The sequence below is a fragment of the Lepidochelys olivacea genome (assembly GCF_965140295.1).
Source record: "Lepidochelys olivacea isolate rLepOli2 genome assembly, chromosome: 19".
Lineage (NCBI taxonomy): Eukaryota > Metazoa > Chordata > Testudines > Cheloniidae > Lepidochelys > Lepidochelys olivacea.
In genome coordinates, this window is record NC_140429.1 from 5,413,538 (window position 1) to 5,436,878 (window position 23,341).

Genomic DNA, 23,341 nt, shown 5'->3' on the forward strand with positions numbered 1-23,341 from the left:
GTTTTATTTTGCATGGGTGCCCTGAGCTTTCACTCACCATGGTAGGATCTACCCTTTGGGAGGATAACAACAGGGCTCTCTGCGAGTCAGACAGGGCTGCACAGATGCTCCCCATGGATGCTAGGTGGGACGTGATCTGACACATACATGGAATCATTGCAGCAGCCCAGGAAGAGAGAGGAAAGGACTTACCGGCCTGCCAGCAGCTCCGATAGACCCAACCATTCCTTTATAGCCATGGGGACCCTGAAAAGCAGAGCACAAGTTTAGATTACGGACATGTTATGAACTGTCCTTCCCTAGCACATAGGAGCCAGGTCGGTGTGTGAATTCCCTTCCCCTGATGCTCTCAAACATGGACGTCAGTGATGCTCACTAGGATATTGAAGGCTGGGAGTTCAGCAACAAGCAATGATGATGATGATAATACTCTGTGCCACACACCCTGCTATGGGTCGGATCATTACTCCCATTTTACAGATGGGGAAACTGAGGCACAGAGTGCGACGGGACTTGACCAAGGCAACACAGCAGATCAGCGGCAGAGCCAGGAACAGAAACCAACAGTACTGACTCCAAGTCCCCTCTTCTGACCACTAGATCACACGCCCCTCCCAGAGCTAGCAGAGCCCTGACTCCCAGAACCCATCACCCTGCTCTAATCACCAGACCCCATTCCATCCCTAGGGCTCCATTCCTTAGAGCAAAGCATGGGAGTTGTTTAACACCTCCCTGGCGTCCTTACCATCTGGCCCTTTGGTCCCGCCATACCAGGGTAACCTCTCAGGCCTTGAGGACCCTGTCAAAGCAAGAGAAGAAGCAGGATTAGTCAGAATTGGTCAGATCTTGCACCCAAAACAGGGTGTCTCTCTGCGGAACACCTCCACCCAGGAATAAAGTGATTCTTTTTAGAAGTGTTATTGGAAAATACTATTTTAGTGTTAATTATGAAACACTGGCTGAGCCCTCCCCTCCCTGCAAGTGCTGCCAATTTCCACCCATGCCCCTTCCTGGCCAACAGTTTATTATTATTAATGGATCCGAGCTTGCAGTCCTTACTCCAGCAAAGCTCCCACTTGATTTCAGAGGGATTTCACCTGCTTCAGGACTGAAGGATTTGGCCATTAATTACTTTTCCTCTTCAAAGTGCTAGTTAATCATGAATTAATCAGTCCTCCCAACCCCGCTAAGAGTAAGTGTTATTCCCATTTTTGGCTGGGGGAAACTGAGGCATAGAGAGGATTTGCAACTTCCCCAGGCTCACAGAGGGAATCAGTGCCAGGATCAGAGGCACAACCCAGGAGTTCCTGGCTCTCAGGTCTGTGCTCAGACCCCACCTCTGTGGCGAATCACTGTTCCCAATCAATTTCATGGGAGATTAAAAGAAACCCCCCCACACACACTATAGCTGGAAAATTGAGCCTATTGCTTTTTCCATTTACTGGTCATATAAAATACAAGCTCTTCATGCACATTTCTTCCCTGTTTATAAACAACATAACCAGGATGATACATTCCTGTGTTCTCTACACAGGTAGTGAGAGGAACTTGCTTGCTAACTCCCCCTCCCCCAAAGATTTAGGAAAGGAAGGGTCATATAAAGGATTTGCAGAGGTGACTGGATACAGGGAAACATATTGCAATGCACCGGCTGCTGGCCATATGCACCACTGCCCTCTACTGGGTGGAATCAGAACATCTCAGCTGTGTGTCAGAGGACCTACACCGCAGCCAGAGATTCTCCTTTAGTGAAAGTGGCAGGACTCTACATTTGGAGCAGGAGAATATGCCATGGCGGTGGTGTGCAGCACAGTGACAAAAGTGAATGCCGGGAATGTGCTACACTGGGAGAAATATGTTATCAGCTGGCTCTGAGACGCATTTCACTTCCATCTATCTGCCTCACTGGTTAGAGGGGGAAGGCAGAGTCCTCTCAAATTCTGACGAATCACCGTGTTGTATTCATGCCTCCTGAGGGAATGTATTTGCCCTCTCAAGTCTTCCCATTTCTCCAGCTTGTTTGAGGCAGTGTCTGAACAGGAAGCCCAAAGTAACAACAGAATTCCATATTCACGGCTCACAGTATTAGCACGACTGTAAGACACAGAGCCAGATTCTGATCTCTGTTACGCTGGCATAAATCCAGAGCACCTCCGTTAACTTCAAGGGACTTACAGCGGCATATATGAGATCAGAACTGGATCACTCTGTTTTTAATCAAGGAAAAGCAAACTAGATGGCCCCAACGCGGTGAATAGTTGGCTACAAAGCCTGTCACTGCCAAGACACTGGCTCAGATCTGTCCTGGACTGGCAGTGAAGAGACGGCATTACTATTCAGCAGCTTGGATGAAACAAGTGGGAGATGAAAGAATAAGAAAGGAACCTGGCTCCCTGTTGGAACAGCGAAGCATAATAACACATCGCTTCTACACAGCACCGTTTATCCATAGAGCTCAATGCACTTTACACAGCAGAGTCAGAATCATGTATCCCCACGTTCCAGTGGGTGGACAATGAGGCCCAGAGGAAGAGACTTGCCGAGGGTAACCACTGCCTGTGAGCGGCAGAACCAGGAATAAAACCCAGCTTCCTAAAAGCCTTTTTATAGCATGGATAGCGATTTCTTTCCTGGGTGTCTGGCTGGTGAATCTTGCCCATATGCTCAGGGTTTAGCTGATCGCCATATTTGGGGTCGGGAAGGAATTTTCCTCCAGGGCAGATTGGAAGAGGCCCTGGAGGCTTTTTGTCTTCCTCTGTAGCATGGGGCACGGGTCACTTGCTGGAGGATTCTCTGCTCCTTGAAGTCTTTAAACCACGATTTGAGGACTTCAATAGCTCAGATATAGGTGAGAGGTTTTTTTGCAGGAGTGGGTGGGTGAGATTCTGTGGCCTGCGTTGTGCAGGAGGTCAGACTAGATGATCATAATGGTCCCTTCTGACCTTAATATCTATGATTCTATGAATCTATGTCCTGACTCCCAGCCCAGTGCCTCTTTCATTTATCCCCTTAGTGGTAGGCTCAGCAGAGAGACCAAGGACTGCACCAGCTTCAGAGCCAGATGTCCTTTCTCTCCCTCGGGCGGGGTTGGAGGTGTTTTGGTGACACTGTGTGAGGGAACCTCGCCTGTTCTCACTGTGCTGGGTGTAAATAGAAGACTTCGCACTCCAGGGCTGCTCGAGACGTCTTCAGCCCCTCCTGGCACTGGCCGGCATGGCCAAATGCCCGTCCAGGAGGAGGAAGCTGGATGGGGGAGCTCTCTGTGGCTGTTGCCTTTTTTCCAGTCCCTGGTTTGTAGAGTTCCTCTGGGCCCTATCCTGACTCCTTCGATTCCTTCTCATGACCGTGGGTGCTGTGGTTACTGTCCTCGTGGGATCCCTTGCTCTGTCCCCGTGAACTACATCCTCATCTTTTCACCCTTTGTCTCCTATAATCAGCGAAGTTCTGGGTTCCGTGGCCCCGCCCTCTCAGGGGGTGGGGCTTTTGTTGGCTCCACCTTGCATCCCAGGACTTGAATAGGCTGCGGAATCCCTCAGCACCGCCCCAGAGGGCCAAGGGAGACTGAGGCAGACTAACCCCCCTAACAGTGAGATGGGTCAGACTGTGGGGAGTAGCTGAGCCATAGGGAGCTATGCTGTGCTGGACTCGGGGGGGGGGCGGGTTCCCTAAATGCCTAATGTGACAAATAAACTAATCCCCTGGGCCATGAGTCTAGGTCAAAAGCACCAAGCGATAAGAACAGTAAATACGTTACTGGAGGGCCGGGGATGCCTTGTTCTCCGGAAATGCCCATGTCGCCCGGGGGACCCTGGGGGGAACAGGAGAGAGGAGAGACGTCAGTGCAGGAAAGGCTCCGCGAACTGGCTCCGAACCCTGGCCGTTGAGGTCTAAACTGCCCAGAGCCCCTCAATCCCCGCACGCGGGACCCTAGGAGGGATGGTGATGGGGGATGGGATTTGAATACCCTGGGGAGGATGAAGAGCCAGTCCCCAGGCAGCCTCTCAGCGCTGGGAAGAGCAGGCAGCCTGGGACACGCTATGGGAAGCTCCAGCTCCATTTACTGGCCCTCCTGGTGCAAGCCCGGGGGCAGGGACCCCCCTCTTTCCCCTATCCCTCACTCTTATTCCTCCTAACCCCCAGTATCCCCTTCCTTCTCTCTCTCTCCTGGTGCTTTTCTCTCCTCACCCATCCTTACTTTCTCCATCCTTCGGTCTCTCTTTCCCTCCAGACCCCCTCTCATCTCCACACAGGAGAGAGCAGAGATTCCCCCTTCCCGTCCTCCCTCCCCCCCACCCCAACCCTTCTCCATCTGACTGGGACGCCTGGTAAGGAGAGCTGTACTCACCGGCCTGCCCTGTCTGCCAGATTCCCCGAGGGCACCGGGGCGGCCTTTGTGTCCCTAAAGGAGAAAAGAGATGGCAATTAAGGCTCCCCCGAGTCCCGCACTCAAAGTGATTCCCCCGGGGGCGCACTCAGCGTCTGCCCTGTAAATCCCCCAGCTGTGGGGTATCACGCACGCATGGGCAGGTACCGCAGGGTGTTTGCACACAGGCAGAAGCTAGGGTGGGCATTTTTCTGCTGCAGCCCACCGTGTCCTTCCATCCATGAGGACAACAGAGGGCAGCCAAGGACCACAGAGGGCAGCAGTAAACAGCTCACCCCCGGGAGACTCTTCTACCCAGCCCAGGAGGTGGGGGTGCTGCAACCATGTATATAGTGGGGATGCTGAAGGCGGAAACCATGTAATTTGGGTTGTTGTTACTACTTCAAGCCAGGGGGGCACAGCAGCACCCCTGCACCCCTAGTTCCCGCACCTATGCCAGGAGGGGGCTGTGCAAAGCAAGCAGGGCTTGGGGAGCCTGGCAGAAGCACTGGACCCTTTGGAAGCTGCTCTCAGATTTGGAGGTGGGGGCTGGCAGGAGTGCGGAGGGGAGGTCCCCAAGCCTGTGTCCTCAGTGTAACACGCTAGCCAGCTAGGGGCCGGATCCTGGATAGTAGTTTATGCATCCGCTACGGTCTCCAAGCTAAGAGAGAAGCAGACCCTTTATGTCCATACAGCACCTAGCTCACTGGGGTCCTGGTCCGCAACGCAGGCACCTAGGTGCTGCAATAATACAAATAAGAGCTCAAGAACTCAAGGCTGATGTGTTGAGGTCCCCGGTTCAACACCTGGGTCAGGGGTGTCGTTACCTTACCTTCAGTCCCTGAAGTCCCTGGAGGCCTTTGGGCCCTGGCGGGCAGTTGGTTGGACACTAGTGGGTGGGAGAAAGAAAAGGAGCTTGTTTTAATCAGAAAACAATATTAGGCTGTAGAGAAGCGGCACTTGGGGTGCGCCCAGCATTGGGGCTTCGCGTGAGTGGAGCTTTTCCCGATAAAGCTCTTGAGGGAAATTGCAGTCACTTGCCCCTTGCAGGCATTTAATTCCAGGCCTTCCTCGCCCTGTATTATTAGCACAGCACAAAGCAAATGCTCTGCACATCCTTCCGCCCCCGAGATTGAGCCCGCCTGTCTCCTTCCGGGGCGGGGGGCGTCTGTGCTGCTCCGTGAAATCACACGCAGAATGCAGAGTAGGAGGTGACCAGGGAGGTGGGGGCGATCCCAGGCAGCCGGGGGTAGGGGAAGCCTGAGCCACAGATCCACAGCCCTCACCCCTCAGCGTGGCAGACCTGCCATCACACACTCTCCGATCGTTGATCTGCCTGACACTGAAATCAACAAGAAGTCCCGCCATTGACTTCACTGACCATCGGACTGGGACCCTTGGAGAGATCTAGCCATGAGTCAATAAGAGGGCTGGGGATGTGCAAAGAGAGCCAGGCAGTCACCACGAGAAATACCCCCCAGGAAGTAAATATTTTCCCCCTGTGCATGGCATGGGCCTGCCTGCAGGTCGGAGGAGGCCCACCCTAGTAAGGACAAGAAGGAAGGCAGGGAGCCACTGCCGGGTTACAACGGGGACACCCAAGCTGTATAACCAGCCACCTGCCAGCGAGTAAAGGACTGGGGGCAGCCCATGCAGCTGGGGCAACTCAGAACTGGCTCTGTAGGGACAGACGTGGCTCTGTGAACCCACCCCAGGGGCCCAGTCGCACTGTCAGCCCCCACAGCAGGGCCTGACCTGGTTCTATGAGCAGCCCAAAAGGGACCTGGCATCTCTAGGACGCTGCCCTAAGGGGACACACCTGACTACATGCCAGCCCCAAAGGAGAAGCTCGGCTCTGTATATACACCAGTCTAAAGGGCAACCATCTGCATATGGCACATGAAGGGAAAGGCAGGAGCTGGCAGATACAATTTGCTCCCAGAGGTCAGAGCAGGATGAGGCCCAAAGGCTGCAAGCGCTGATGGCCCAGTGAGTGTCACCTTGGCTCCCAGCAGCACAGCGTTTCAAAGAATGGGGCAGCCAGTGCAGGGAACATCACAGCTCTGAAGGAGTCTGAGCACTAGAAGTTGCTGCAAAACATCTCTTCCCTGCTACCAAATGACACTTGTTAAGGCATTTCCCAGGAATGAGCTCTCAGCTGCTGTTACACTGGGAGGGTCTGTTAAAAGCCTAATGTAACTGCAGTGCTTACCAAGAAATCAGCACTGCCTTCCAGCCCTTGGATGTGTCCTGGGGGGCCCTGGAATGAAATAAAACCATCAGGCGCCCTAACATAACAGTAACAATACACAGCTTTTTAATCTCAGAACAGCTTACAGAGGTGGGTAAACATTGCATTCTCCTTTATAGATGGGGAAACTGAGGCACAGAGCAGGGAAGCGACATGCCCAGGGTCACACAGTTGAGTCATTGGCAGAGCTGGGACTAAAAGCTGGGAGTCCTGGCTGCACGTCTTGTCTTGCTCTAACCATAAGATACCCTGTGTTCTCAGAGCAGGAAATAGAACCCAGGAGTCCTGGCTGCCAGTTGCCCACCATTGGCCCAGGCCACAGCCCTTGGAGCATTTCCATCTGCAAATAGTCCCTTGGGAAACCATGCAGCTCACATCTAGCCCAAATCCCAAATATTAACCTTAATAGCTGACTGGTAGAACACAGACCTTGCTGTGATTTGTCCACAGTTTAAATGAAGAGGGTTTAATCAGACTAGCCCCAAACACTGGCCCATCTAATCCATTAACCCACCTCCCTTCATACCAGCTAAAAGTTTAGCCAGGTATCCCACTCCTCACCACTCCACAAAGACTCTAGCAGCCTGTCTAAGGCAGTGCCCAATTCCTGAGGTTCCAGAGGGACTGCGCACAGGGACGTTTCCTTCCTGACCCTCACAGAGATCAGCTTTACACCCTGAAGCATGAGCCTTGATTAGCTCAGGTCATCTCCACCCCATGCAGGTGGCTGCTGAGCAGGGTTCAGCAGTGCATTACAGGCCTGATCGGGGTGCTGAGTGCCTCCCTGGATCAGGCCCTTAACCACCACTTGCAGTTCTGATTCGGACTTTCTGATGCATATGGATTCTGTCCAATCCCGGGGCCTGGATCAAGGACTCTCCCTTAATCCACCCTTCACGCTAGGACCTCAGATGAGAAATTCCAGGGGAGATGGGTTAATACTCACAGGTTTCCCAGGGGGACCTGGGGGGCCTCGTGGTCCATCAGGTCCAAGTTCACCCTGAAAAGAGGCAACCCCAAAATAAAGTTAACATGCAAAAGGCTGCAGTTACTAAGAGAGTCAGGTCAGGGAGAACAATGCAGTACCCCTGAGGGGGGCTACATAGCATGGAGACTGCACTAATTCAGTCATTCATGGGGCTTGAACCCGTGACTTTCAGCAGCAAATGCAGCTGCCCCTACTTCTTGAACTGAAGCAGTAACTTGCGTAGCAGCAAGCAAGTAGCCCCCTGAGGCCAGCTCTTTGAGAGGGCTGTCACCAGTAGGAGTTTTTCCATAACGGTGTGTTTCCATCCGGGGGCTGAGCTCCTGCAGCCAGAACTGACCTTTGAAAATCCGGCTCATCCCTAGGTAGGGTCAGAGGAACAAGCCGGTGCATGCGCAGATCGGTGCTTCCTCACCTTAGGGCCCAAGACTCCGATTTCACCAGGAAGTCCAACCTGACCCGCAGGCCCCTTGGAAAAAGGAGACAGTCATTCATTACACATGTTGGTGGATTTCAAAATGTGCTGGTGATAGGACACAATATCCATTGCCAGGGGATCTTGCACAGAGCAAAGTGCTTTTGCACAAGAAGATTTTAGCCCTTTGCCTAGGACTGAATGTACTAGGGTCCCTCGGGCGCTTGCAGGTAGGTTGTGCCTTCTACGTGAATCAGGCGCAGGCAGGTAGATAGCACCTGCTCTGCTCCTGTGGGCAACAGGTTACCTCCAGGCGGAACTTAGCTGCTGTGATGCTAAATGTATCTGTTACACCCAGGTAGAATGGGAATAACGGGGCCATCTGCTGCTGAATGCAGCAGGCATATACTTGCCCTGCTCTGGTTTTAGGGGAATAATAATGGGCCAGCCGTGAGAGCGTTAATGTGACTGTATTTACATTGTTCCTGGGACTCATCTCTGATCCTTTAGATCCACTCCAGTTATTAATGTGCAGGCCCAGACTAGGACACCGGAGGTTAAATCTTTCCCATGGCCAGGGAGAGCCACAGCATTGGGATCGATGCTAATGGGAGTCATAGAATCACAGAATATCAGGGTTGGATGGAACCTCAGCAAGTCATCTAGTCCAACCCCCCGCTCAAAGCAGGACCAATCCCCAATTCTTGCCCCAGATCCCTAAATGGCCCCCTCAAAGTTTGAACTCACAATCCTGGGTTTAGCAGGCCAATGCTCAAACCACTGAGCTATCCCTCCCACCCCTGAGCAGATAAATTCCCCACTCACAAGTTGCTGAGAATTTTTTACTTAAAACTCCATTCTGCCCCCACCCCGTCCCAGCCAAAGACACAAACCAAGCCCCGGCAGCACGGCACTTACAGGAGGTCCCGACAATCCAGGGCCCTGAAACAAAAAGAAAGTTATAATGGGCTGAAATTCTCTGACTCAGAGACAACACTGAGAAAACACAACAGCCCCTTTGCCCACCCGGGGCTGGGGGAGACATGCAGGGACTCCATGGGGGGTCAGATTCTGGTTCTCACTCTATAGAGAGCAAAGGACATGGGCACACCCTGCCCCCCATTACAGAGCAGTTCCACTGGCTTCAATTTCATTGACCTGCCACTAGGCAGGAAGTACAATCGCTAGCTTCAGTACTCGGCTGGCTCCCTTCATAACATCTGAGCACCTCGCCCTCAATGTATTTACCCTCCCTACACCCCTGAGAAGTAGGGCAGGGCTATCGTCTCCATTTTACACATGGTAAAGTGAGGCACAGAAGGACTATGTGACTCACCCAAGGTCACAAAGAGAGTCGGTGGCAGGGCAGAGAATGGAAGCCAGGTCTCCTTCGTCCTAGGCTAACACCCTAGCCACTGGGACATCATTCCTCTCAGATTGAACTCAGCCCAAGACTGTGTTAATTTTCTGGGGGGAAGTCTCTACAGGGCAAGAGTGGGAACAATATACATCTCTTCTGGCTTGCCTGCTCCTTGACCTTCCCTATAGCCCCGTATTCCTTGCTGGAGGGGGAGAGCTGCATGCTGAGGGTCCCTCCATGCACGGATCTCAGAGGTACCGGGGGCTTCCAATGTTCTTGCCAAACAGGGGGCACTGCAGGGGACAGCTGCCGTGGGCCCCCCGGGGATCTTCGTCGAAAGATGCCGGAGGTTTGGACAGCTCATAAGAACGGGAGCAGGGCGGTAGCGGCAGTGGGATCTCCCTCAACGAAGGCCACGTTAGTGATGGGGGAAGAGTGTTTAGTGGACAAAGCCACAGAGGTCTGGACAGCTTGCGTGGCCTCTACGACCTCCACAGAGCAACAGGGGCCAGCTAGCCACCTCTGCTGCAAGAACCAGCTGGGGGGTCTCAGCCTGGTTTCCAGGAGACAAGCGCTCACAGCACAAAACCACCCCTGTGACGGGCACTAGCACTGGCCGACCCTCTGGCTGGCCCTCTCAGCAGGCAGGCCAGAGACTGGAAGGGCCAGGGACACTGAAATCCCCTCTCATTCTAAGCTCAGGGGTGAGGCACAGGGAGAGGGGAGCGTCGGGAAGCCCGTCGCAATCCTTCCTCCGGCGAGGTGGGCCCGTGTGAGCCTACCCATGGGGGAAACTGAGGCACAGAGGGGTTTATTGGCTTGCCCACGCCTACAGAGTGAGCCTGGGATTAGAACCCAGGCGTTCCCCGGCTCCCACTCCCAGGCCACTAGGCGACAACAACAATAGACTTCTCTGACCAGCTGATGTGACAGAAGCTGATACTCACGGGGAGTCCCGGTGGCCCTGGCAGTCCAGGCTGGCCCTGGCAGGGCAGAAGAAGAGAGTCAATGTTAGGTCAGGGTGGGAAATGGGACATGGGGGGCAGGGGAGATTCATTTTAAAATGTGCATCCAGGCTCACTCCATGGGCGGAAATCAGCAGCACCTTCATTGGCTTCAAGCAGGGCTGTGCAGACGGTCGGCTCTTTGGGGCGGGGACTGTCTTTTTGTTGTGTGTTTACACAGGGCCTAGCCCATGGGTCCTGCTCCTTGGCTCGCACTGGGGAACCTAGGGGCTATTGTAATCATAATTAATAGTGCACAGGAGTGGAGGACTGGTCTCCCTCTGGATCGGATTCAGCTCCCGTTGGCACCAATGAGACTCTCCGCTCGTTTCAGGAAGCTTGCCCACATCTCACTGGCCCAATCAAGCCCTTGCTCTTGGGAGGGCCAAAGCTCACCCCCAGGGACGTCTCCTATTCCGGGCACGTACAGGGCTGGGTAATGGGGCCTGATCCTGACTGGGCCTTCTGGGTGCAATGAGTAGGGTGGCTTCTTATCTCACCTTCGTGTTGGTCTCAGCCCAGGATCCTGGCCTATGGCAAAGGTGAAATCCGTGAGGCTGCACCGTTTTACACCCGTTGAGGGCCTGGACACACCTGACTAGATCCCATATATTCCCTGACCCCAGCACATGGCTAAACTGGGCATCCACCCAACAGGCCTCACCACCCCAACCAACTCCCCCTTCTGCGCCCATCTCCTCTGGGAGGGAGGGACAAGACAGCGCTGGAGTTGGAGCTCGAGAGCCCCAGTCACTTACTTTAGTCCCTGGCCTCCCGAGAGGCCCTGGTTCCCCCTTTGCGCCAGTCAGGCCCTGCGGGAGGAGAGATGGCAGACAGTCATTCTCATTATTAGACCCTCTTCCCTGTCACTTCCCATTCCGTTGGGCTCTCCATGCAATTGGATTTATGCTGGGGTTGTTTTAGCCACCTGGTTTGCTGGGTTATTAACAAGCTACTAAGGGCTCGTCCATCTGTTCTGAAGACAAGAGGCAGCAAACGTTGAAATGTTGCTTTTGCCCTAGATCTAAGTTGTGGTGCCACGAAACACAGGGAATAAACCACCGTCCCGCCTCTTCACAATGCCACTGCTGCTGCCCATCAAGCCTTCCTTCTTTTCAAGCCAAAATTAGACGGACCTAGCTACTCCCTCGTGCCCTGAGCACCGCAGTTAGGTTGACCGGACCCCAGTGGTAGACACAGCTAGGCAGACAGAAGGACTCTTCCATTGAGCCAGATACCGCCTCTCGGAGAGGTAGATTAATTACAGCAACAACAACAAAAAAACCCATCCATCAACGCAGGAAATGTCTACGCCACACCGGTACAGCAGCCCAGCTGCAGCGCCACGTACTGTTGACATGGCCACAGATTTCAGCTTTTTTGGCATTTGCCCATGACACAAGCTCAGTGGGCCAGATCTCAGAGAAGGGACTTTGCCCTCGGGAGTGCTGCATTCCCATCCCACGGGGGAGTTCCTCTGCACTGAGACCTTAGTGGACATTTGTCCACATCAAAGAAGGCACCGAACATGAGCAGGCTTGGTTTACAGGTGTCAGTCATGTGAACAATCCCAGTGAAATCATTGCACCAAATTCTAACCACATTTACGTCAGTATAAATCAGTGGAGTTACTCTGGGTTTACACCACTTTATGAATGAGATTGGAGTCTTGCTTGCAGGAATTTGTTCCCCTGCGTGAGGGCTGCAAGATCAGACAGAGAAACACAACACACAGCAAATGACTTGCCATCACATCATTCCTGTATTGAAAATGAGGCTTTTAGTCTCTTGCTGAGACAGAATGCCTTATAACTGTCTGTGTGTGTGTGTGTTTTCGGACGAGTGGGAAGCTCCTATTTATAAAGGAAGAAGGGATATAACAGTCACTGAGACCAAAGAATTAAATTTCAATGCCATCACTAGGGCAGGTGAGAGGAAGTTACAAACCAGAGGTCCCATCCTGCAACCCTTCCGGGAGCAAATCCTTCCTTGGGTGAGCAAGGATTATTTGTGGGATTGAGGGTTTCAGGATCAGGTCCTCAGAGTGAAGAACCAGCCCAGCTCCAAAGGTCCCCACTCCTCCACAGCACAGGGAACGAAAATGGTATAAAATAAAAGTTAGAAAATAATCAAATCAAGTGTCCTTTGTTATTGAGATAAACACTAACTTGGTGTTCAGATACTGCAATGAGATGGGACAGATAGATATGTGACTCTGGGTGGATAACTAGACAGATGTAATAATATGCATAGTCGCATCTCAGTTACACCAATGTAAATCTGGAGTTACTCCAGATTTACACCAGCATGGGCCACTGAGATCTGAATCTGGCTCACTCTGAGGAGGTTTTCATACCCACCCCTGACTGTTTGAGCTACACACTTTTCCTAGCTCTTTGTAAAGCACCCTTACATAGCGAATATGAAAGACTCTCTATTCAGCCCAATTCTTTTCTATTTTATTCTAATAATTGAGATCTGTAGTGGGAGGATTAGTCTGGATGAATAAAACATTGTTGTAATAAGGTTTATTATTCTATTCATTTATTATTGAAGGCATGAATTGAAGTCAACAGGTTTAAGAAATCGCTTCCAATTGCAAAGTATATGTATATATATGGGACTGTATACTTTAACTGTGTTTGTTTCTGCCTGTCCATAATTGTCTGTGTAGCTCTGCCTCTCAGCCACAAACACAACTGCCCTCCGGAGATACATACCCACGCTTCAAACTCAAACACCCCTTGACACCCCATGCTCAGACAACATGCCGCACATTCACCCACACCCCCCTGCTAGCTACGTATCCTGCCCCCCATCAATAGACTCCCCTCAGTACCCCTCCAAGTTGAATCAAACACCTCAATGCACATATCTGAATACCAGCCATCTCCCCCTCTGCCCCAAACACCCTCAGCCCTGCTCACATCATAAAACATCAACATGCTCTCAGACACATAGATACACCCACCTCCCCAGTACATCCATCCCTGTATTTAGACGCACTCTACACACAGACACCATGCAAACCGGTGCACACCCTCCACACACACACTTTTCCTTCAGTCCTAAAAGCATTTTTAAAGCCACAAACCCTGCAGTTATTATGAACAGCCCCTGTGAGCCCCAAAACCCAGTGATAAAAATGTGGGCGCACCCCTGAGCCCTGTCTACACTACAACTCCTACTCATGCTACCACTCAGGAGCTGTCCTGCTGGAGAATTACAGATCCCATTTTTGCCAGTGCAGACAAAGCCTATGGGATGGCTTCTGATCTCATTTACACCAGTGTAAATTGGGAGTGACTCCAGTGGATTTACACTGGAGTAAACGAGATCCAAATCGGGGCCTATCACAGCAGCTGTGGTTAGAGAAATATGTGTTGTAGGCTGGCTTGGTACCTGGTGCCTCTATGTTCTGGGGGTTTCTGACCCTGATCCAATGCTCACTGATGTCTGATTTCAGTGGGACCAGGCCCTGTACGGAAAACTCTATGAGGCCACGTGCCCTTTTAGGGAGCAGATGGATTGGGGTGGGTAGGCTGGTAAACAGCAGCAGCCTGAGAAGCTTCCAGTCAGCCTGGATTTCTCATTGCAAATAGGACACCCTGAGCTTCTGTGCAAAGGGATTTGGAGGCAACAGAAATGGGTCCAAAGGATTTTAGCAGCATGCAGAGCTGAGCCCCCGCCGGACTGTGGGAAGCAACTCTGCATAAGAAGACGCCTCTCGGGTCTCTAAAGGGCCTTTCCGGCTCACGACAGAGTTAATAACAAACTGTGCCGAGTGCAATAATAGGCCCAGATTCGGTAGAATAAGTCCCAGCCCAATTCCTCCTCATCCTGCTGCCAGAGATCAGAGTTAGCCTAAAATCCCACTCAGATTAAAGACCTTCAGCTGGAGAATTCCCAGCCCTCTGAGCTCCCTCTAATGATCTGGGGCCTCAGGCGGGGTGGCTGCATCACTTCAGAGCCACCGGGCAACTACTCGATGGCCCCACGCAGGGTCTAGCACAAAGGGACGAGCTGGCCCAGTGAGCGGATGCACCAGCCATTCCTCTCCACTGTCACTGTGCTCTGATCCTGCTCCAATTCCCGCAGCCGAAGGAGTTCGGGGGGGTCAGCTGTTGTCCCCCCAGGCTGTAAACACACTGCACTGCACAGCACAGCTTGCCACCTCTGGTCGGCTCTCAGAGCTCCAACAGCAGCGGGGGTTTGCGAGGCAGGCCCGAGGGGCATGGCAGACATGAGAGGGCAGGCCAGGAATGGAACCGTGGAGGGGACGGCAGGACAGGGTTGAGGTGCATTGGCGGAGCTGGGGAGGAGGGAGCCCAGGGCTGCAGTAGCAGGGGGCCGGCACGACAGGACCCAGGTGCCCGGGCGGGGCTGAGGTGGGTGGGGCGGCAGGCGTGGACTAGCAGCGGGTTCGTGCTGCTGCCGGTTGGGAGGGAGCGTCGGCGGAGCTGTGAGCGGGGGAACGACTGGAGCAGCGGGGAGGCTTCGGCGGGGTGCTGAAGCACATGAGCGGAGCGTTGTGGACAAACAGCTGCCTTTGCATAATCTGAGCAAGGCTGGAAACATGAAGCACCCTCTGGGCTACTTGTTTCTCGAGCCGGCCCTCCCACCTTTGGGACGAGGGCTGTTTCGGAGAGCGCTTTTGATGGCCCCTGGGGCTCTCCGTCGGGCTCAGCCATTCTACTGCACGGTACCCTTTCTGTGAGTCTTCCCTCCACAGGTCAGACAGGCGGGAGCCATGACAAGTCTCTGCTCCCCAGAACTGTCTCCTCACTGGCCTATGGGAGGTGCTCCAGACACCAACAACCCCCCCTCCGACAATGCTCAACCCCCCTCCCCCCACTTTTTATCCCCTTCCCCCCTCCTCCTGCCCCGACACATGAAGGAAGGATCATTTCCTCCTCTGAGATCAGCTGTTTCTTCCCACCTTAAAGACTACATTTCCCATCAGGACCCTCTTCCTTTTAGCCTTGCGGTTGGACTCCAGTTCATGAATATTCATATATAAGCCAAGCAACTGTGACTCCAGCCCCTGGATCCCATGCACACGACGGGATCCCTGAGGATGGGATGGGATCTGGAAGCTCAGGACGAGGGCTAAGTTCACGAAGCACAGCCGTGAACAGGGGAGTCTGGAGCAACTAATCAAAGGTGCAGAATGGGAGGCAACTCTGTCATCTACTAAGCAGCTGTGAGAAGAGAATGTGATTGTACTCACATCAATGCCTGGCTTCCCGGGGGGCCCGTCCGGACCTGGAACGCCTGGTTCCCCCTTGGAGCCCTTTAAAATAGGCATTGGGAAAAATTAAAGTCAACGTCCTGAAAAGGCGTGGAAATCAAAGCATGTCGGAGAGCTGATAGCATACTCACCGGGGTCCCAGCAGCGCCTGGCGGGCCTTTGTCACCCTAGGGAAACAAGAGATCATTATAAACAGGAAAGAATCCTGGGCTTCTGCAGAGCCTTCCATTCCTGAGTGCCGGATGGATGGTCTGCGGAGCACACCCAGGTGGATGGCCTGCGGAGCACACCCAGGTGGATGGCCTGCCACAGCGGAGAATCGTCAGCCCCCAAGACTGGAGGCAGATCTGCCCTGCTGGAGGATTTCTATCCAGGCAGGTGTCAGTCTCCAAACAGCTTCCTCTCCCCATCTGGGTTACCACACGGGGACTCAGGTCTGCTGCCAAGCCGCTTCTTCGGTGTAAAATTCAAACAGGATCCCATTTAAGAGTCATTCAAAAACTGACGGAGCAGGAGCAGTGAACACATGGGGAGGGGACAGAACTGAAGAGCAAAGTGAGCTGGAGAGGTTGGAGCAGCAGGCCAGGAGAGGAGAGCTGGTCCCAAATGCTGCAACCAGAGAGAGGAACTAAGCACATACAAGCTAGGGGGGTGTATCCCAGCTGCACCACCTGCCCCTTGCAGTAAAACAGGTTTGTCTCCAGGGTTTCTCCGCATGGTGCTCTAATATCCCTCTGCTCTGCAACCAAGGTCTCTGGGTGCCCCGGGGATTAGAACCAGGATTCGTGCTCAAGGGTATCTTAACTTTAAGAGGGGAGCCATACTGTGGGCTAGTTTGGGAATTGCTGGCCTAAAGGGATTGCTCCACCCTGCCTTGAAGGGCAGCCCCCTCTGGGATGGGATGTGGCAGCTGTGGAACACAACACAATGCACCAGCTTAGGACCGGGTGAGAAGAAAGCTCTAGTCAGTTGAAACCAGGGGGAGGAATTCAGGGGGTGCAGAATGACCCGAGTTGGAATGTGGCCTGTCTGACGAGGTAACAAGGCGCCTCACAACCCAGGCTTCACTCATATTTCTCACCCAAGGGCCGGTGTCTTAACACGAGGACACTGGGGCAAACGCGGATTTGATCTGGGCTGGCTAGTTCAAGGGGACTGCCTGCATTGGAACGAAGTGCAGTTTAGTACTTCAGTCCTGCTTTAAGGGATGACAGCACCAGGCACCAGGCCTCTGAATGTCTGAACCAGCCCCTCTCACCCACTCCTGCTGGGGCCCCAAAAAGAGAAACAGACTTTCAGTTCTGCACAGAGCCCTCAGGAGGCCTCAGGTTCTCTAAACCTGCCAAGAAAAGTGCATCATTAGCCCTCCGATGAGCTAGCCCTAAGCAGCACTACATGGTTACCTAGCTGCCTGAGATGAGAAGAATCCTTCATGGGCTGCACGTGATCACACTGGTCTGGAGATGACGCTCACCACCCAAATCAGGCCGCACTCAGCCTGTCCAGACTAGAGCAGGCTTGGTCCAAATGCTCCACAGGATTTTGGAAGAGAGACAGTTCGTCAAAAGCCATTGCTCTTCTCCCCCACCCTGGCTTCCAGCTTCCAGGGGGTGGATCCCAAGGAGAAGGACACAGCTACATTCAGTGTATAAATAGCACCAAAATCCCACACCACGGATGGTGCGTCTCTCTGGAGGGGCTGGGCCCAGAGAACAGGTCAGTTCTTGATGACTTACAGGCCTGGCCTATCTTCCAGGCACCCTCCCTGAGCCTCGGGCGGAAAGCCTCAGGCACCGCACGCCCTTCAGAAACCTCACCACTGCATCCCCAGTGAGCAGGCAATCACCCCATTGCTCCAAATGCCCCGATCCCTCCCCCTGCACTTTCAAACCCCAGATGAACCCGTTCTGTCTGCCCCAACCGCATTTTCAATCATGCTCCCTGCAAGAGCCACGTGTAGACCCTTTCCCTCCACCCCTTCTTCCTCCCTTAGGATCCCCTCTGCACTTCTCATCTTTGGGCCCAACCCCACAAAACCCTCCCTTTGAAATCGACGGGAGCTGCCTGAGTGGGGGAGCCTCAGGATTGGGCCCTTTGCTTGGCGCTTGATGCAGATGGCTTTACTCCAGGCTTGTTGCATTTCGGTACATTTCAGAGACGTTTTACTCATTTCTGACAGCACCCTGAGCGATTTGGCCGGGGCTCCAGGGAGCAGGGAAAGAGGGGCTTTGCAAATACAGTTATTATTTTAATTATTAACCATTCTGAACCAGATTTGCAAAGGTATTTTGGCGCCTAAAGGTGCAGATAAACATCTAATGGGATTGGGAAAATCCCTTAACTCCCATTGATTTCAAGGTGCTTTTGAAAAAAATCTCACCGGGTAACTAGCTGCACTTTTAGGGATCTAAAGACCCTTGAAAATCTGGCCCTTGGAGACAAGTCTGTCCCTCCTGGCTATCAATTTGTATCCCAGAAAAAACAGCCTTTGCAGATCCACAGTCTAGTGACTTCAGAAGGGACAACCCTTGCCCAGACTACTCTGAAACGGACAAAGAAAGACGATGCTGAGCCCTTGCGTCTCTTTTAAGACACAATGGTGGATGCCCTTATTTTTATCCGTATTGCAACAGAACTCAGAGGCCCCAATCAGGACCAGGGTCCTGTTGCACTGCTCGCTGCACAAACACATGGAAAGAGGCAGCCGCGTGCTGGCGAATCTAGGAGAGCCGGCAATGAGAGGGTTAAAATATAACTGTTCCAGTTTCTCTTCCCTGACCTGCCCTGCATTGTTGGAATGAAGGGGTTTGGGTCCTCTGAGTTTAAGAGGGTCTGTGCCTTTTATTTCCACCACTAGGCAAAACAGCAGCTCCTGGCTAGTTGCAGAGACCCATAGATGTGAAGGCCACAAGGAAACTAACCTGGTTAGTTTCAGGACGAAGCTTGGTAATTTCATTAATAGAATTACATGGCCAGGGGGCCTGTGATGGCAGAGGGCTGGATGAGCCAGGGGGTCCCATCCACTCCTTTGTTCCCTATGATCCTGACCTCCTGCATACCACAAGCCAGAGAACATCACCCGGTGACTCCTGCAGCCAGCCCAGTGGCATGACAAAGGCTGACTCTGCGGAGGTGTGCATGTCAAGCCCGATCCTGCTGCTACAGGGAGTTTTATCATGGACTTAACTGGAGCCAAGCGGGGCCCTAAATTAGGAGAGGAGGGATCTTTGCAGAAGGAGCTCCATCCTACCGCACACAGAGACCAGGGGTTCAGCACACAGACTGTGCACACCTCCGCCCTCTGCTGGCCACAGCTGGGAAGTGCCACTATGTACCCTGACACAATGCCCCTCTTTGTCCCTGCCCCTCTCCTTCCCCCACCCCTTGCTCAGGCTAGTGAGCTGTGTACTCACATCAGTGCCGTCGGATCCTGGCACTCCTGGCGGACCCGGGGGCCCCCGGGGGCCGGGCTCTCCTGGAGGACCTCGCTGCGGGAAAGGAAAGAGAAGCACACGTTCCCGGTCAAGAGAATGCCCCAAGTGGAGAGCTCACGGCCCTGCTAACCCAGAGAGACATCTGGACTTCAGATCACAGTTTGCAGGCTGGCGGGGCACTCAGAGCAGCAGGGAGGCCTGGTGTGAAGCTCCAACCGTCGGCCATGCGAACAGTTCCGTGCCATGGGGACCCCTTCCCCAAGACACAAAGCAAACAGCCCAGGGCCTGGAAAGTGACAGCTGCTTCTCCCCGTCCAGAGCTGCCCTTGCAAAACAGCCCATCCAGGAGCAGTTTTGTTCTGACTGGCAAAGGAAGCAGGCACGAGGCTTCTCCCCCGTAGCTGGGGTTTATATAGGGATGAATGGGGCAGGCCAGGGACAGCATCTAAGCAAGCTGGTCCCTGATTCTGCTCCTTGTTCTCAAACAGCCCAGCCAGGGTTTGCGTTTTCTCCTTTACAGAGTGAAACCCAGAGCCTGACTCTGAGCTCAGGCACACAGGGGTAAATCAGGAGTAGCTCCATGGAAACCAGTGGAATTACAGCAGTGTGTGTGTGTGTCGGAGATCAGAATCATGCTTCCACCCACCCATCCCGCTTCCAAAAGGCAACTTCGATCTTAAGGATGCGCTTTAAAGTAGCCTCTGTTTTTGCAGCTCACCTTAGTTGATCCAGAGTTAAAGATGCAGGCTGAACTATCCAAAGTTGCTATGGGGATTTAGATGCCCCAGTCCCAATAATTTTAAAGGCAATGGAGTGTCCAAATCCCTTGGGCAATTTTGCAAATCTCACAGTCTTAAACTCTGCTAGGGGACTTAATTGTGCCAGCCCCTTGGTGAAACACTTAAGGCACGTTCCACAGTATCTTTGCAATCTCACAACATGCTATTTAGCCCATGTCAAGAATAGGGATCTCTGCAGAAGCAGCCTCATCTGCAGCCTTGAGGCTTTTGTGGTAGGAATTCCACAAATAAATCCCTGCTCCCCTCTTGGGGCGTGCTAAGGAAAGAGAGACTAAAAGCAGAGATGGAATTCAGGGATTCATGGAAACAAAAACCAGACAGGCTGGTTGCATCTGACATGGCCAGCGACAGCTCGGGGCTTTGTTCTTCACTCATCAGTGCTTATTTATTCTAAAGAGAAGAGGCCAGTTGGTTTTGTACATTTGTTAGAAAGAAAAAGAAAAAAGATCATTATTGCTCCTTATATGTAATAGCAGCCAGCCAGCAGGAGAGAGCAAAGTTTCCTGGAAGTACCCAATGAATAGGCACCTTTGTCCTTGCCAAATGTTTCTTTGTTTTGAGGGCTCCCAAGCCCTAGGCGCTGTTGTGGACTCAAGCCCGCCCCTTGCAGTGGATTCAGCTTGCTCCCAGGCTACTACAAGCCACGATGCATCCACCACAAGCCTCTTCTGTGCAAGAGACTGTGTGCTCCAGCTCTCTGTCAAGGGAGAGCTTCATTCAGAGCGGCCCTGTTCAGCTCTGTCCCATCTTCTCTCCCACTCGCTGCTTGGAACCTTTCTTTGGAAAATGACACTTCCACTTAAAAAAGTATTAATTTTCATTTTTCTTTTGTTGGCCAAAAAAAAAAAGCCAGTCTTGGGGGTAAGAGCTCAGCAGGGGTGTCCCTCTGTAGCACTCAAATTGGGGGCAGAGGGAGTATTTCCTTCCATTACTAACCCATCCCCTAACAGGGCTAGCTTATCTCTGGCACCTAAAGACACTTCCAAGGAGCACCTTCCTTCTCTTTAGAATGCCCCAGGTTGTATGATGCTTCCAAAAATCATCAAGGGGGATGAGGGTGGGGGAGAGAATATCCCCAACCTGGCTTCATCCCTGCTAGGGCTTTATCCCCATTATCCTTCTTCGCAACTATCCAGGGACCTACAAAAGGCCTGCTGCCTCTCTGCAAATCCTTCCATTCAAACCCTTCCCTAGCAGTGGCTAATGAACGCAGCCCTCCTCCCAGAGTCTGGCTGACACCAAGCAGTTCTGCAGCAACTCAATTGCAGCAGGATTCCACCTAACCAAAAACACGTAGGCACGGCCCCGAGGGGACAGGAGGCAAAAGACACGGATGGTGAATGAAAGAAAACCTTGTGAGTCTGAAAAACTCACAAAGAACCGTGCCACTCAGGTGTCAACACAGGCGCTCCCTTTCTCCAGGGCCCCCTCATTCTCCCGACAGAGATGAAGATGGTTTCAAGTAGTTAGAGGTTATTTCAGGGTATGGGGGCTCTGGATTCCCCCTGGGAATTTCCCTATGGATTTTCCCTGGGCTAAGCACTGCCGGAATGGGAAACTAGCTGAAAGCTCGTAGAAAAATAAGAGAAGGCAAAGAATCAGAAAGCAGCTCAGCGTTGCAAGCAATTTGACAAAGAGCTCAACGTTTTACAGTGGGGTGCAGACAGGGGACAGTTCCCCAGCCCCCCAGCCCAACCCTGACACATTCCAAGCATAAGGATATAAAGGAGAACACTTACAAGCTGAGCCAGGCATAGGCAGGTGGCTTGGAGGAGAAGGCAGAGTTTTAGGCTACCAAAGCAGTTAGCCATGGTGAGGGCTTCTGGCTAGGTCAGAAGCAGGGAAGTTTCCCCTTCTGCTAGCTGAAAGTCCAGGTAAAGCCAGCCAGCCAGCCGCCAGCCAGCCCTCAAATGCACAAGCTTGCAAATCCAACAGCTGGACAGGCTTTTGCAATAGCCTGGAGGAGGAGAGAAGGTGGGGCAGACTCATTAATATGGAGCAGCTTCCTAGTTGAGGGCAGAGAGATTGGCTGGGAGTCCCCTTCACGCCCTCCTCTGTCACATGAGACCCCGGGGACTAGCTGTAGTTCATGGCTCAGGTGAAGGGGAATTTCTTCCAGGCAGGGCAGGCCAGGGGAAAGAGTCTAGCCAGAGATCCTGTGCTTTCGAATTGAATGAGAGTCACTGGTATAAAACGGCTGTAAAATAGCACAAGGGCTGTGAAAGAAGCCTACAGCTTAGACAGAAAATTCACCGCTAAGGCTAAGGCGGTGTTTGTGTAGCATCACGCTGCTAAGCAGGTTGGGCCTTGTTTGGCCCTTGGATGGGAGACCTGTAAGAGGCAGGTGAGTACTCCAGGGCGTGGGAAGAGTGACTCCTGCCTCTGAGTCAGGGCTGGTCTCAATGCTGCGGTGCTAGCTGAAGCAGTGGGGGGGACTGAATCAGGGGCGATCTCTTGTCGGTATCAATGCTGAGCTGAGGCGTGATCTCTCCTCATGATTGGGGGGAGGGGTGTGACTCCAGAAAAGGGGTGCGCTCCCCTCTGAGTCAGTGCTGACCTCAGTGTCGGGCTGCAACACCTGCTCTCTTTTGGCTGACATGTAAAACTGGGTCCTGATGAGTCTGTGCAATCCACAAAAATCAATGTTAGCTAGAAAGGGGCCACAGTTCAGATTCAACCCCCTTTGAATTTCAGTGGTGATCAGGTCCAAATCCCCAGATTTTAATCTGCCCTTTCGGTTTCATTGTGGGTCGAACCGGGGAGCCCTTTTTCCCTGGTTCTGGTTCAGATGGGGCTGACACGTCCCAAGAACTGCAGTTCACACACAAGATGTTGTTCCAAGACAGTGAAACGCCCACAGGGTCAGTGTATCTAGCAGGTTTCTGTCCCTCTGGGCATCTGTACAATGTCTAATCTGAACCCAATCCCTAACTCCTGATTTCACTTCTAATCTAACCCTCGCCCTCCGAACCTGTTTCAGACCTGAAGGCCACCCGTTGGGCCCATCTGCCACAGACACATTGAGCCACTGACTGTCCAGATGGAATCAGTAAGAAAGCAGGCTTCCTGGGGACTAAAATAGCAGAGGCCTCTCCATTGGGAAGGCTGCCAGAAAGTCACTGAGAAATTCCTCATTGGATTCTGAGTGATGTAGGGAAAGGAAGGAGAGAAGCTATGCTAGGAATTCACCCGGACCTTATGCTCCGAGTAGAAAGGAGGAGATGGGCCAATTTCTGTAGGAAGAATGTGCTCATCACAGATCCTACATGGTGCCAGTGTAACCCACTGGTGAGTGTGTTACAAGTCCTGGTCGGTGCTGATCCGTAGAGCATATGAGTTGTTACAGCCACGATCTATGGTGCTTTGGCTCATGCTGGACTTGCCTGTGCTCTTTTTTCTTTAAGCTCTGAAGATCCCTGCTTCAATCGTGTGTGTGTGTGTGTGTGTGTGTGTGTGTGTGTGTGAGAGAGAAAGAGAA

The 23,341-nt window shown here is 52.7% G+C and overlaps 1 protein-coding gene across 1 annotated transcript in view; it reads right to left on the reverse strand.

The window, feature by feature from the left end:
- Positions 1 to 21,778, reverse strand: part of COL9A2 (collagen type IX alpha 2 chain) — a 40,894-nt gene extending 19,116 nt beyond the window's left edge. Inside the window, exons 1-15 of the mRNA XM_084652467.1 lie at positions 21,603 to 21,778; positions 19,043 to 19,117; positions 15,761 to 15,796; positions 15,609 to 15,671; positions 11,137 to 11,190; positions 10,322 to 10,357; positions 8,933 to 8,956; positions 8,015 to 8,068; positions 7,561 to 7,614; positions 6,576 to 6,623; positions 5,196 to 5,252; positions 4,346 to 4,399; positions 3,755 to 3,808; positions 746 to 799; positions 193 to 246 (exon numbers count right to left, since the gene is read on the reverse strand). Of these exons, the coding sequence (XP_084508593.1) occupies positions 193 to 246; positions 746 to 799; positions 3,755 to 3,808; positions 4,346 to 4,399; positions 5,196 to 5,252; positions 6,576 to 6,623; positions 7,561 to 7,614; positions 8,015 to 8,068; positions 8,933 to 8,956; positions 10,322 to 10,357; positions 11,137 to 11,190; positions 15,609 to 15,671; positions 15,761 to 15,796; positions 19,043 to 19,117; positions 21,603 to 21,674 (789 nt within the window). The 5' untranslated portion in view covers positions 21,675 to 21,778. The remainder of the gene's footprint in view (positions 1 to 192; positions 247 to 745; positions 800 to 3,754; positions 3,809 to 4,345; positions 4,400 to 5,195; positions 5,253 to 6,575; positions 6,624 to 7,560; positions 7,615 to 8,014; positions 8,069 to 8,932; positions 8,957 to 10,321; positions 10,358 to 11,136; positions 11,191 to 15,608; positions 15,672 to 15,760; positions 15,797 to 19,042; positions 19,118 to 21,602) is intronic.
- Positions 21,779 to 23,341: the final 1,563 nt, after the last annotated feature.